General features: G+C 40.3%; 1 protein-coding gene across 29 annotated transcripts in view; it reads left to right on the top strand.

Annotated features, from left to right (window-relative positions):
• The window catches only part of Cadps (calcium dependent secretion activator), a 470401-nt gene that overhangs the window by 334831 nt on the left and 121109 nt on the right, over nt 1–14461 (top strand). For 15 of the 29 annotated variants that reach the window (XM_031345056.1, XM_031345138.1, XM_031345106.1 and 12 more), the window contains one exon: nt 1926–2113. In XM_031345056.1, coding sequence (XP_031200916.1) covers nt 1926–2113 — 188 coding nt within the window. Of the gene's footprint in view, nt 1–1925; nt 2114–4270; nt 4430–14461 lie in introns of all 29 variants that reach the window. The other 14 variants (XM_031344954.1, XM_031345016.1, XM_031344996.1 and 11 more) reach the window with 1 other exon arrangement.

Here is a 14461-nt window from a genome sequence, read left to right as displayed (position 1 = left end):
TATCTCTAATTACATTTATGAACATTGTAAAATGCGCTTCAGCATAGCCACCCTTTCAGCAGGACCTCTTCTCACTTGATGAACACTTTGAGACATGTTTACACTTTGAAATGTTTTCACCTTTATGACTTTTGTTCATATCAGTGTTTGAAAACATTTTTTTTTTCATTTTGAAATTTACCATGAAGGAGAATTAATAAATGCCTTCTAAAGATTTAACCAGAAATGACAGACTGATGCCTGTTTCCCACTAATCACTATAGGTTTTTAACTACATAGCCAAATTTAAAAATAATAATTGTAAGTGACCCAGAGCACTCCCTTTCCTGTTTATACACCTGGATCTATTAATTAAGGCCAGAGTTTCAGAAAATTACAGAAATGCAAAGGACCTTATCCCCTATCTCTCTTTTCCATTTTTCTCATTAGTACAGTCTTTTTTTTTTTCAGTTGGTTTTGGAGACCGACCAGCAGGGATACATAAATTTTTCTGTGTCTTCGACTCAGTTCCTAATTGATATTTCTTCAACTCTTTTCAAAGCAGCTATTTTGGCATCTACAAAAGACTTGGTGTCATCTGAGTCGTAGAAAATATATTTTAATCTTTCACAGCAGTGTTGTCTCTAAGATTTAGCATTTGGGGTAGCAGATGGAGTGGCAAAGAAGTTGCCTATAGGGGCAGCCCACTGCCTCAACTACTCTCCCGCCCTCTACAGGAACTTATAATTTGAAATAGGAAAGATGCCGTCTTTCGTTGGATGCATTGCTGAGCTGCATGTTGCCGGTTGAAGATCCCCAGATCCTAATACATCATGAGAGCATTGCGAAGCCCTCCCTCTCAAACTCCTTTGGCCTTTCCCTGTTCCACATCACCATCTCCCCTCATCCCTTCTACCCAAGCTGCAGTAATATTCAAAAAAACAACTCATGGGAGACCCTCAAAGAAAAATAAAGTTTGTTTAAAAGAGCCCAAATGTCCAATCTAGAAACCGCCACCTAGACTGGTTTATTTCTTGCTTCATATAGCATGGAAATGAGACAATATGGTTTGATTTTAGACTCTATCCATACTGACCCTCAATGCCAAGTCACTTGGCCTTTCTAAGGACCTGTCTTTCTAATTACATAAGAGAGACACTTGTTTCTATCCATCACGATGCTGAATTATTATCAGATACTCCATCTGGATTCTCTTTTACAGCAAAGTTTGGCTGGTCTCATGTGAGCAAATATAAACAGGAAAACAAATAATTGCAGGGGGTAGGGAGGAACTATAGATGCAGTCGTGAGAAAACTCTCTCTTTTGTTCAATTGAATCAGATTCATCCTTGGAAAACTTACTTACTCTATCCCTTTGGAATGCTATGCTATTACTTTCATTTTTAAAATGCACTGAAAAATTCTTCTAAGGTGTAACGATTTACAAAGTTTAGTCTACGGGTAAACCAGCTTAAATTTCCTTTATGCCCAAAGATAGGGAAACAGACGGACCCAGAGTAGATGCTGGGCTGGGTCTGGTGTGTATAGCAGCTTCCTTATCCAGACTCTGTGCCTGTCCTGTCTACCTCACTGGCTTACTAGAAGGCTCAGCTGAAAGCTATTTGTCAAGCACAAGTTGTCTACCAACTGAAGGAATTTATATCACAATTTTCCCTCGCCAGACTCTGCCCCAGCTTCACCCGCTAAAGTGCATGCTGGAGCCCTGGTGATTCTCTTTTCCTAGAAGCCTGCTGCTTGCTGATATAGCTCTACCGGTTATGTTGAAATCCCATGGCATCCCTGAACTCAGTTAATTTGCCCACCTGCAATCAAAAGAGTTAACATTGGCTGTTTATCAGTCCCTTCCTCCAGCCACTCCTGATACTGGCACCTTTCCAAAAAGCAACCTGTATTTAAAAGAAAGCCTCTCCTTTATTTCCCTACAGGGGTGGTTCAGTCCTGGCCAGGTGTTTGTGTTAGATGAGTATTGTGCCCGAAATGGAGTCCGAGGATGTCATCGGCATCTCTGCTACCTTAGAGACTTGCTGGAACGAGCAGAAAATGGCGCCATGATTGACCCCACACTTCTTCACTACAGCTTTGCCTTCTGCGCATCCCATGTCCATGGTAACAGGTAAGCATGAGTCTGGCAGCACTCCTAAAGGATTAAAAAAAAAACTTCCAGTGGTTTGTAACTATTTCTGACTGAAAGATTGGACCTAACTCACAATCTATCCCTATTTACCCAGTGGTGCTCATACATACTGGAAGAGGGGACCAATATGTATGGTGGGTGGGGAGGGTAGGAGAAAGGGAGAAAGGGAGAGCGAAGCATGCTAAATTAATTTCCTTCCCTTAGACAACTGTGAAGAAATACCAAACAGCCCTTCAAGGGGAGCCCCTGAGTTAAATCAGTCTGGGTAGTAATCATTGGTGGTATTTTTTTGTTTTTGTATTTGCTTTTTCTTTCTTTCTTTCTTTCTTTCTTTCTTTCTTTCTTTCTTTCTTTCTTTCTTTTAAATCAGTGACCTTGGTTGGTGTTTAAATCCTCAAAATTCCAGTTTTCTGGTCTATAGAATGGGAATGACAGTTTTTTTCATGGAGTTGAGAGGATACTTGTGAACATTAAAAAAAAAAAAAACCTCAACAAAACAGCCCAAACTTGGCAAGAAAGTGATTGCTATTTTGCCTTTGTTGATACTACCGTTCATTTCAGGAGTGTTTGATGGTTGCCTGCCTGGTGTGAGACTCGGTTTGCATTTTGTATGCGTGATGAAAAATAAAAACCAGGGAAGATACATAAAGAAAAGGAATTAAATTCTGGGTAGAATTCAGTAAGGAGCATGACTTGGATAGTGTGGCAGAGCAGCAGCAGGGGACCTCCCCAAGGAGATGGTGCTAGAGCTGGGAACTCATGCAAGCGTAGGAGTCAAGTGGCTCCAGGCAAAAGGAACAGCATGTACTACTGTCCTGTGAAAACGGAAGCCAAGCACATTGCTAGAGCTGAAGCAAGATAGGTAAAGCTGGCAGCCAAGATGCCAGGAACACTTTGAATATATCCTCAGAAGTGGGAAGAACTTTGGCGATCACAAGCTAACCAAAATCCCTCAGTTTGTAGGTTTCACAAACAAGATCAGAATGTCAAGTCTCCTGACTCTATACTAAGTATTCTATTTCTTTAGACCTTGCCCAGCTCCTGGAGGGAAAAAAATCCATGTTCTGAATAATGCAAAGAAGCAAATAATTTAAGAACATTGCCATTTGGCTCTAGAGGCATGGAATAAATTTCCACGCTGCCACAGCCAGCTTACCATCCCAATGTATGTAGCCACACGTTAGTATAAAGATAAGTCTACAATATTCCAAAGCACCCCTGCCAACAGCCAGGGGAGGTAGCAGAAGACAGCTGGGTGGCTTTGGAAAACAAGCCTCAGATGAGCAAGTTGTCACTCGGGAGAAATCCACCTCAGGGAAGAAGCCAGTCCACACTACCTGGCTTTGAAGCCAGGGTTGTGTCAGCCTTCCTCATCTTTGCAAGCCACACAGCCCTAGAATATCTGTGGTATTTGTTCTGTGCTTTTCCTGTCTCCAGTACTGATAGACTTTTATGAAATGCGACTCCATCATTTAGAGCTAAATAGCAATAACACTGTAGCTTTGAATATTTTAACAGACAATAAGATTATCCTCATCTCCTATTGTTATGGGTCCATAGCACAACACATGACCTTTTATTTGCATGAAAGATACTCATAAAGACTCTGATACCTGGGTTGGAGAATGTATAATTTGGACTTTTATAAATATGTACACTTTGATGACTATCTGTTACAGCCTCTTGGATTGAATTTTTTAGAGGGAGAGAGAGAGAAGTTGCATTATATTCTCTGGGTTGTCACACTGTATTCTACATATGTTACTGAATAAGAAAGTGTTATAAAATAATGAAATGTTTTTGTAAACTCCCTGGTAAACATCATCATGAATTATGATACACATTGTCTGGGTTTCATATTGTAAGACTGCCACTTGATTCACAGTTAGGTTTATACATCTTGCGGTGGGAACAGTTTGGGATTTCTTATTTCCTTTTCAGTTCTGATTTTCCTTATGCATTTTGCATCTTTTTTTTTTTTTTTGCTTATTACTTTAGTTTGACTGCCTTTGCCTTTGCTTTTTGATGCATCCTTCTTTTTCTTTCTTTTTGTTTGCGCATGTTGTGTGTACTCTTGGTTCTCCCATGGTTGGCCACCCTCTATGCATGCCTCCTGCCACCACACCCTCTCCAAAGTCAACAAATGCATGCATATCTTAGTGGGCTGCTATCAAACACAGACTTTCAAGGGGGCAAATCTCCACCTTCTCCTGAACCAGAGGCTAAAAAAGATCCACGAAGAGAATCAAAAAAAAGAAAAGAGTCCAAACCCCACCCAAGTCAAGAGCAGAAAAGGTAAGAAGCCGTGTGTGTTAGCTTTGGGTTTTGCCCCTTTGTCCTCTCCCCCCATGCATGCTACCATGCCCATGTTTGCAAACAACAGCTTTATACAGCCCCTAAATCTGAATCATTTAGAGGTTTCCAAACATGCAATTTTTCACAAAAGATCTTATAAATGGAAAAATGTGTATTGGGACTAAGTTTGAGTCAGGTGTTTAGTGTTTGTATTGGAAAGACTGGCCTAGCAATAAGCAAAGAGAAGTGAGTTAGGTTGTTTTGGGTGTTGTTGTTTTGTGTTTTGTTCTTTTGTATTGTCTTCATATATGGTAAGTGGTCTGATGCCCTATAAGTCATTTGTAATAAACAAGGTATGTTCTGTAATTTTAAACTAATATTCAAGAGGCAAATAAGATGGGTTAACATCAAGTAGGCCTGTACATTTATTATGGATCTAATTTCTTAAGCAAATCTTCCTAATTTCCACACTCATCTGTTTAGAAGAAACCCAGCTGAAATAGGAGTTATGATAATGCACAAAGTAAGACCATCACTAAACCAATGGCTGTTAGTAGAAAAAAACAATGAACTCATCTTCACAACATGAATTTCTAAGCTTCTGTCCACCTCATCCTGTGTTGACCTTCAGCAATGCTCTCTTCTTTTACTGGAAAAATGGTGCCTTCCCCCTTAGACTTCATTTATTCACTATTCTCAGTCTCTTCTTATATTCTTCTCCCTCTCTTTGCCTGCAATTCTGGACATACTTGTACAAATTAGATGGTCATAGGCAAGGATCCTGTATGCTTCAATATTCATTTATCTACTAGCCATTTCTTGTTTTGTTTTTGTTTGTTTGTTTTGTTTTTTGTTTTTTTTTTTTTGTTGTTTTTTGTTTTTTGTTTTTTGTTTTTGATTTTTCAAGACAGGGTTTCTCTGTATAGTCCTGGCTGTCCTGGAACTCTCTCTGTAGAGCAGGCTGGCCTTGAACTCAGAAATGTGCCTGCCTCTGCCTCCCAAGTGCTGGGATTTAAGGCATGCACCACCACCACTCAGCTTCTACTGGCCATTTCTAAGCCTTGTGTATGCAGTGAACTTATGGAAGCATCAGTTGTGCCTGGGAACTTTTGCTCACAAGAGAATGCAGCAAGATGTCCATCATAATATGCAGATTTAACAGCATCAAGGAAAACCCCAGTACTACCTGGTCACTCACCTCCCTCCTGGCACTAAATAAGGCTGATGGTAAAGCAGAGTTCCTGCTTGTGTTTTGCTCTGCTGTCCATGTCCACCTGCAGGAAAACAGGAACTTCCAGTCTGGATCAAGAAGCCACCATGGCAGCTGTCCAGAGTGCTGCTTTGAGATATGGCATCATCCACATAGAGCAGAGCAAGGAGTTCTGTTGAAAGGCAGCTCTCACTGGACTGTGGCTCATTTCCTAGCATATAAAGACCTACCCAATAGGAGCTTTCCTGTGTATTTGACAGGATTAAGCATGGTGAGTTTTCCCTCCAGAAGATTTTTGGTGAGGTCTGGAGATATTTCTGATTGGCATGGGGTAATATTAAATACCCAGTAATGCTCAGGCCCAAATGACAGTGGCATTGAGGTAGAGGAGTCTTGTGTTTTAAATAATGTTCCCAAATGATGGGCTGATACGCTGATATGTTTTTCCCCTTGGATTCATTGTTGTTTCTTTTACATCAATGCTGTGCCTTTGTGTTGCTCCATAAAAGCAGTGGTCTTCACCCTCTGGGGTTCACATGAGTCACATGGAAGAGTCTAAAAAAATACTGAGCATGTGTTCCTACCCTCAAATAATTCAGCAGTTCTTACACGGAGCCAGAAAGCTTCTGGCTAATATACTCCCATCCATGATTCTGGCTACAAAACACATCTAACAGGGTCTTGGTTGTTTGATTACTGTGTATTTGAAACACTTGTGGCAAGGATATGGAAATAATTCAAAGTACTGAACCCCATTTGCAACCAATTCCCTCTGGGGAATTTTTACCTGAACCATTAAAATTTAATAACGAGATAATTAAGCACGATGAATAAAAGAACTCAAGTGATTCTAGCACATATCAAATTTTTAGACTAATTGAATGAATATTAGTTTGGGCCAACTCTTTAGAACTAAACCCACTTTCCCAAAAGAGAGAGAGAGCAAACTAAAGGAAAATGTGAACGTGTTCAGCTGGTTGCATTTGGCGATCACAAAATCCACAGATGTAAATTGCTATAGCTTCTCATTTTTAAATCAGCTCCTAAGGTTGCAGTACTTAATTTTCACCATAATATTTTTAGTATTCTTTCTAGATGACATTTAGATTAGCATCACTTTGGTCACTGTCCCACAGTGACAAGGCAATCAAACAGCTCTGATGATTGCAAGTTGCGTCAATGTTCCTTGGATCCCTTTATTATTGAGATTGGAAATTTTTCTCATTTACATTATTATTTAACATTTCTTGAATGCCACTGCTGCTTTTCACATATGGCCTGCATAGAAAGTACATTGTATCAGCAATTAACAAATCCATAATGCCAACCGCCTCGATCCTCAGCTCGCTGCATAGATTAATGAGTCTGCAGGCAGATGTAAGAGGGCATGAATTCTGAAACATCTCCGAAAATGTGTCCAAAGATCATCTGGGGAGATGTGTTTGAAGTCAAGGTTCTGTTCATCTCCACAGCCCATGTGCATCCTGTGGGTTCAGATTTGAACTCATTCTTCTCCATTCATCCAGCAGGGTCCCTAAATCATCCACCCACTTGCCCAAGATAGAAGCTGAGCAGCCATTGCATGAACTCCCCCTTCCTTCATAACATGTGACAAATCAATTCCTAACTCAATCAATGCTCTTAAGTTTATCTCAGGTATTTCCACTTCTGTCTTTCATTGAAGCCACTACTGTAGTTGAGGTCTCTGTCTTCTTTCCCAGGGACTGAACAGTTGGCATATTTATGGTGTCTTTGCCTTATTCAGTTAGTGTCATATGGTGGTTATTTTATTTTGTTTTACTTTATTGTGTGTTCTGGTGAATGCTTGTCTAGCATTGAGTTACATGTTTTTTCTTTCTTTCAACCATATCTCTACCTCTTTACACACACACACACACACCATTATGTTTAGTACATTTAATTTCTTCTCCCAAATAAAAAACCAGTATCTCCATAAGTAGGTATAGATCTGCCTTACAGAGAACTCTGAAAACAGTGCTTTATGCAGAAAATGGGTACAGGTAGAGTCTAACAGTGATCTGTATTCTTGGAATGATGTTATGGAGAGAAATGATACATTTATGAACGTCTCTGGATTATATCTAGCTCTGTGCAGGTATTGGCCTTGTGCGTGGATGAAGCATTCCTAAATTCTAAACGCCAGACTCACCTAACTGGAAGCGATCATAGAGGGGGAGGGTAAATTCCAAACAAGTTTCAAAAGAAAGTAAGCATTTCCCACAGCCAAAGAAAGAATTCTCTTTGGACTTGTCACCTTCATTTAGACCTTGTGACTATCTTGCTGAAGGAAGCTTGCTTCCATAGACGTAGCATGAAGTCTTGAGAAATCTGGGCAGTTGGTAGCTTTTACCTAAAATTCAACAGTGTGCTCTTACCCTGGAGTCACTGAAGCTACTTGTACAAAACTGTTTGCAGATTTCACACACTTTGAGCATGTATGTAATACAATTTAAAAAAAAAACAACAAAGCCCCACATACTTTACTATTGTGACCACTCCAATGTCTAACTTGGGGTCTTCAGTGTCAAATCCAAACCCATAGCTTCTCATTCTTCATCAATCTGTTCTCATTCCTCCAAGGAAAGAATCTATGAAGTTCTGGTCCCTTTCTTGGTGAAACGCATGTCTCCTATATCTTGTGTTATTTTCTTCAATCATCTTTCGGTTCTTTGCTCATTCCACACCCATATCAAGCGTGAGCCTCCCTTACTATTGCCAACATTCCAACAGCATCTATATTTCTGTTGACTGTTCAGTGGAGGAAGCTTCTTAACCACTCCCATGCTTAAAATAGGTTGAATAAAGCTTCTCCATTGTTGAGTCATAACTTCAAATGAGACAAGCTGCAAGCAAGTCATAAGAGCTCCCTGGAATAGTTGCCCTCTCCAATACTCTTTTTGAAATTCCCTATTAGCCAACCTAAGAAACTACAACGCCCACTTGTAATTGTGTAGAAACTACTTGTTTTTCTTCCTGTTTTGCCAGTTGTGACACAAACACTTTGATATATTTGTTTTAGCAGCATATCTGAGCCCCAGGGCATCAGGGCATAATTAGAAAAGGGCATGAGCTGGGAGGGAAGGAGAGGGAAGGGGTAAGGCTGGCTTTTATGGTGAAGCAGAGGCTATGGGATGTGAGGGACCTAATTATAAATTATAATTAACCTAGGATTATAGAAGCCATTCTGGGAGCAAGCAGGGGGACAGGAGTGGCTGCTTTTAGTGATTGCTGGTGGTTTGGTGCTATCTTGAATTTATATCTATTAACTGCCCAAAGAAACAAAGGAAAATACTCCACTCCAATCAAATTTGGGGATAGCATCTAAAAATTATAAAAATGGAGAGTTGCCAGATACTATAAACATATTTTAAGTTGACAGTTATCAGAGTATCTGATGTAATTGTCCTATTTAGAGAGCATTGCAAGGAATGCCTAACACACTCTGTCCTGCTCTGTCCCTTTAAATGCTTGTGTTTCTAGGCTGGAACAATTTAGTAGCAAGTAAGATTCAGTTATCATGCTTGTTTAAGGACATTTTCATGGATCCATAATGCGGTCTGCAGGCATGCATCCATTTGGAGAGAAAGACTATATCGTGTTTACAGTGCCTGCACCAGCATATGTGGACATTTGCATTTGGAGATGAAGTATATTCCCTCTTCAGCGGGAGTTTTACCCCTTGTTGGTACTGATTGGAGGCTGAAAGCTTGTTGTATGCAGAGCTGTGGACCAAACGCTCTTTCCTCTTCTGGTGAATTCATATGTTTCTTTTTACACCTGGATTTAGCACTTAATCACCAAATCACATCAATCACTGTATGCTTTGAATTAATTTTTCATCCTGATTTTTTGGAAAAGGCATTTTACTTTTGAAAGGTTTTGCAACCCAGATTTCAACATGCTGTATAGAGCCATGCCCTGGGGATAATTAAATGCTAGTAATCTGGGTGCTTACAAGGGTGTACGATGACAAGTTAGCTAATAGAGAGGTCAGTCACTTCCTGACACAAAATGAGGATTTAGCTGTACTGCTCTGGTAATTTCAAGTACCAAGATGGTTTTACACTACAAGCCTGGTACATGCTATTAATGGATTAATTCTCCAGGAGATATCAATTAATCATCTTTAGCTTAGAAACACCATGGTAAGAAGAGAGAGTTTACATAACCCAAAGGATGAATGCTGGGTTTGATAGCTTTGATTTGATAAAAAAAAATGAAATAGGAAAAAGAGATAGATGCAACTCTGGATGTATTATTATTTGTGACATGGCTCAAGATGGGAGACCGTGAGGAGAGTAGAGATGACAGAACTGGTGCTAACCACGGTGACAAGAACTTGAAGAGCAGCCGACATGACATCTTTCCTATCATGCTGCTGAGAATGTCAGCTTTGTGAAGGACAGTGAGAAAATGGTTTGCCGAAAACTTGAAAGGTGGATTCCAGAGATGCCAGCCATGTCAGATGCAATATAGTCTGCTGGGGCTGCAGAGACCCACTTCTGGCTCCAGTGATGGCCTGCAGGTGGGAGAGCTTCCAGTCTTCGGCAAGGCTCCAAAAATGACTACACTTGACCTGCATATTGTCTCAAGTTTCCAGGATCATGATATACAAAAAGTGAAGTTAGCCAGTGTGCAGTTAGGTGGAACCAGAGCCCAGGGGCTGGGTCTCTCTCTCTCTCTCTCTCTCTCTCTCTCTCTCTCTCTCTCTCTCTCTCTGTGTGTGTGTGTGTGTGTGTGTGTGTGTGTGTGTTTTCACACAAGTCTGTGTACATATGTGTGTTCCTAAAGCATCATTTATAGGCTTTTGAGCTTCTGTTTAAACCTGAGGTGTGCAAAAGGAAGGAATGTGTCTTCTGTGATGTTACAATGTATGAGCATCAAATAAGCTCTGATGTAGAGAACACATTGAATAGAAAAGAAAAAGGAATTAAGAAAGCTAAAGAGTGGGAACCAGGTCAGAGCCTGGGTTCTGCATTTGAATAACCTGTGAGCTTCTAAAATGCTCCTCTAAGCCTCCACTATACAAGGCTGATCACAGCTATCAGAAGGATAAGTATGTCAGAGATGAAGAGTTACCGGTCTATGAAAACTGTGGTCATGACCCAGCTGCTGAGATCAGTACACTCCCCTGTTTCTTCTCAATCTGCCTTGGTTGCTTATTGTTGAAATTTCAGAGAGGATCTGAGCAGCAGAGTCCAGCAGTGGCTGAGACATGTAGGTGCTGCCTTCAAGGAAACCCTTCAGCATTAATAATGGGGTAGTAGGTCTATCTATTTTACTTCCCCCTCCCCAAGTCCAGAGCAGTTAGTGAAGCAATGGGTACCTAAGAAGCCAGAATCTAGGCTCTGAGGTAGGGGATGTACAGTCATGTATAAAAAGGAGACACTCAGTTTCCTGGGCATGCATTCCATCCAGATATGAAGATATATCCCAGTCTGGGACTTCTGAGTTCAAAACTCAGAAATCTTTCCTTCTCTCTTCTCTGTGATTCACAAAGTATTAAATATTGAGAAAGGAAAAAAAAAAGACACTGAGCTATATTATGAAAATTAAAGAATGCTCTCCATGTTTCCAGTGAAAAAATGTATAAAAGACTGTCCTTTGTGACACATTAGCCCCTTGTGGTGTGCCTCTTACAAACCCTGTGTCTCTACCTTGGGAGAGTTAGGAACCTTGGATCAAAAGCATCCTGTCAAGGGGTTGGTAAGATGGCTCAGCCAATGAAGCATACTCTGCAAACAAAGGTGGACCAGCACTGGGAAACAGGGCAGAACAATTCCTTGGGGCTTGCTGGTTGGCCAATCAGTCCAGGTAAACTGACAAATTCCAGGTTAAGGGGAAACTATCTCAAAGGACAAAGTGGACAACCCTGAGGATTACCCCCAACTACGATCCATTATCCATATAACAAAAGCCATGCACCAAGACAAAAACATCCTTTCAGATATTGGAAGAGCCTCCACGGAGGTTCTGTGTTTGTATTTGTTACTAAACACAGACAGACAGACTAATGATAGATAGATAGATAGATAGATAGATAGATAGATAGATAGATAGATAGATAGGTTCTTAGCATATGATTCCCAAACCAGTGACACCACAAAACCCATTGGATGTACTTAGACCCATCCCAGACCTACCATTTCAAGAATTCTGGATGAATCCATGTAATCTGGGTTGCTGCAAGGCTTCCAAGTGATGCTGAGGCATGGTCAGGTTTGAGGATCATAGCACTGCTAAAAGCATACATTGCTTCTATAAAAAACACAGCTCCTAGGCCAACAATATGGCTTAATGACCCAAAGTGTTCACTTCAAACATGACAACCTGAGTTCAGTCCCACAAACCCGCAGTGGAAGGACAGAACTGGACAGAACTGACTCTCAAAAAATTGTCTTCTGACCTTCACATGCACACCATAGCACATGCATGCCTGTTCTCTCTCTCTCTCTCTCTCTCTCTCTCTCTCTCTCTCTCTCTCTCTGTGTGTGTGTGTGTGTGTGTGTGTGAGTGTGTGAGTGTGTGTGTGTGTGTGAGACAGAGAGAGAGAGAGAAAGAGAGAGAGAGAGAAATAAAAAATGAAAATACTTTGAAAGAGAAAACAGCACCCCCTTAAAACATTTAACACAGATTGGTCTCTGAGAAATCCACATGTCCAGTCATTGCCACTGAACTATGGAAGTCAATAGAAAAGAAAATGGTCTCCAACAGAATTAAATATAAACTAAAGTGACTTCTTATCTAATGTTTTAAGCTTGTGGTCTTTAGCGAGCTGAGACCCAGTGGATATCTCACCAAGTTTGCCAAATACTATCCCTATTACCAGTACCCTAAGAATACAAACCTGGCAGGTTTTTTTTAAAAAAAAAAGAAAGAAAGAAAGAAAGAAAGAAAGAAAGAAAGAAAGAAAGAAAGAAAGAAAGAAAAAAAGAAAAGAAAAGAAAAAGAAAAAGTTTGGATTTACTGTCAAGACCTTGCATTGTCTTATCACCTGATTTTGCAGGTAAACTCTCAAAGAGAGCTTTTCAGACTTAATGAGGTTCATTTGCTTTGTTTATGTTAAAAGTGAAACTATTCACACTAGCATTCGGTGATTAAGAAGCAAATTAAAGTGACTATAACAATAAACATTTACTTGGCTGGTGTTCCTGTGGAGGGGCCAGGAAGTAGAAGCCCTCTGATTCTCTGACTGTGCATCACCCGAGAAACAGTCAGGAGGCAAAGCAGTTTATATTTGTGCCCTTCACCCCAGGAATTAGCTAAGAAGGTGAGCACATCTTATCATTCAGATTTTTATCATTTCAACCTCAAACAAAAATTCTGAGTCTAAGGTTTCTTGGGCAAGAGATGACCTGATTCGCAGACAGGCTTACCTCGGGATTGAAGACTTATAGCTGGGGATGTACCTCAGTAGCAGAATAGTTCCCAAGCAACATGAGGCCCTGTTCGGTCCTCAGCACCATATATGTTTGTGTGTGTGTGTGTGTTTACACAAATATATGAATGTGCATACACATATATATACATATATATACACACATATATATGTCCCTATACATATATATATGTGTGTATATATATGTGTGTGTGTATATGTGTGTATGTGTGTGTGTGTGTGTAAATAAATCACCAAAATGCAAACATCTCTGGGATGTGCACTCATATCTTCAAATCTTCTAGACAGATGCCAAAGATCAAGTCAAAAGGTTTATTTCAAAAATTTTTTATAAGAAATGTCCCTATTTCTGTCCTCAAATCCCAGGATTAAACTCCCCGGCCCACACAGAATGCCTATTAGGCTGCTTTTGATAATGTTGCATGTTGCTTCCATTAGGTTCAAATTTCCTTCAGTTCTGGATGTTGAATCTTATTTACTTCAAAAACAACTTACTAAAGTGTGATTGGCATGTACACCCACATTTCCAACTGTGCATTAAATCTAATAGATTTAATAGATTAATTAGATCTAATAGATTTAATGCACAATTAACAGAGAAGCTTACAGATACTTATGTTACTTGGAACATTACTTATTACAAACTAAGTGATTTAATAATGAGTAAAACAGAAGCTTATGTGGTACCTAATTTTTGTAGGAATTTTCATAATAATTGAAGAGTTCCAAACCTCAGAGCTACACAGGTAATGCAAGCTAGAGATATGGCCAGGTGAATAGCCCCCTCAGATTAGGAAAAAGGTGTTGGTTGACAACTGCTAACTAATGTTCTGAATTTCTAAAAGAGACCAAAAACCCAAACTATGTTGTAAAACTTCCCTAATTTTAAAAATGATGGAAGGGCTGGAGAGATGGTTCAGTCAGCAAAGTGTTTACTGCACCTGGGTTTTGTCCTCCAGAACCTGCATTTAAAAGCAGGGTACAGGAATTAGCAGCCGTACTCCCCAGCACTGGGGAATCAGAGACAGAAGAGCCTTGCTAGCCAGCTAGCCAGCTTCTGGCTCTGTGAGAGATCCTGTCTACACAATTGAGGTGGAGAGCAATTGAGAAAGATACCTGCTACTGATCTCTGACAGCCATGAACATGCATGTGCATGTGCACAGACATACACACATGCACACGCACACACAGTGATGACACCTCTTCAGATATTTTAAGAATCCATGACCAGTCCAAACCTCACAGGACTTAACCTGTGAGTTGTTTCACTATCTCACAAGAACTTCATCCAGCTCTGCGATCTCCGAGTGATAGCTCCAACCTTCTTCCACTTGAGCATCCCGCTCTGCACAGCAGGGCTTCTGTGGTCACAGCCATCATCATGCTTGTTGCCACTTAAGC

Source organism: Mastomys coucha, unplaced genomic scaffold, assembly GCF_008632895.1.
Source record: "Mastomys coucha isolate ucsf_1 unplaced genomic scaffold, UCSF_Mcou_1 pScaffold10, whole genome shotgun sequence".
Lineage (NCBI taxonomy): Eukaryota > Metazoa > Chordata > Mammalia > Rodentia > Muridae > Mastomys > Mastomys coucha.
Note: the sequence above shows the minus strand (reverse complement) of the source record. Positions and strands in the feature narration are given on the sequence as shown.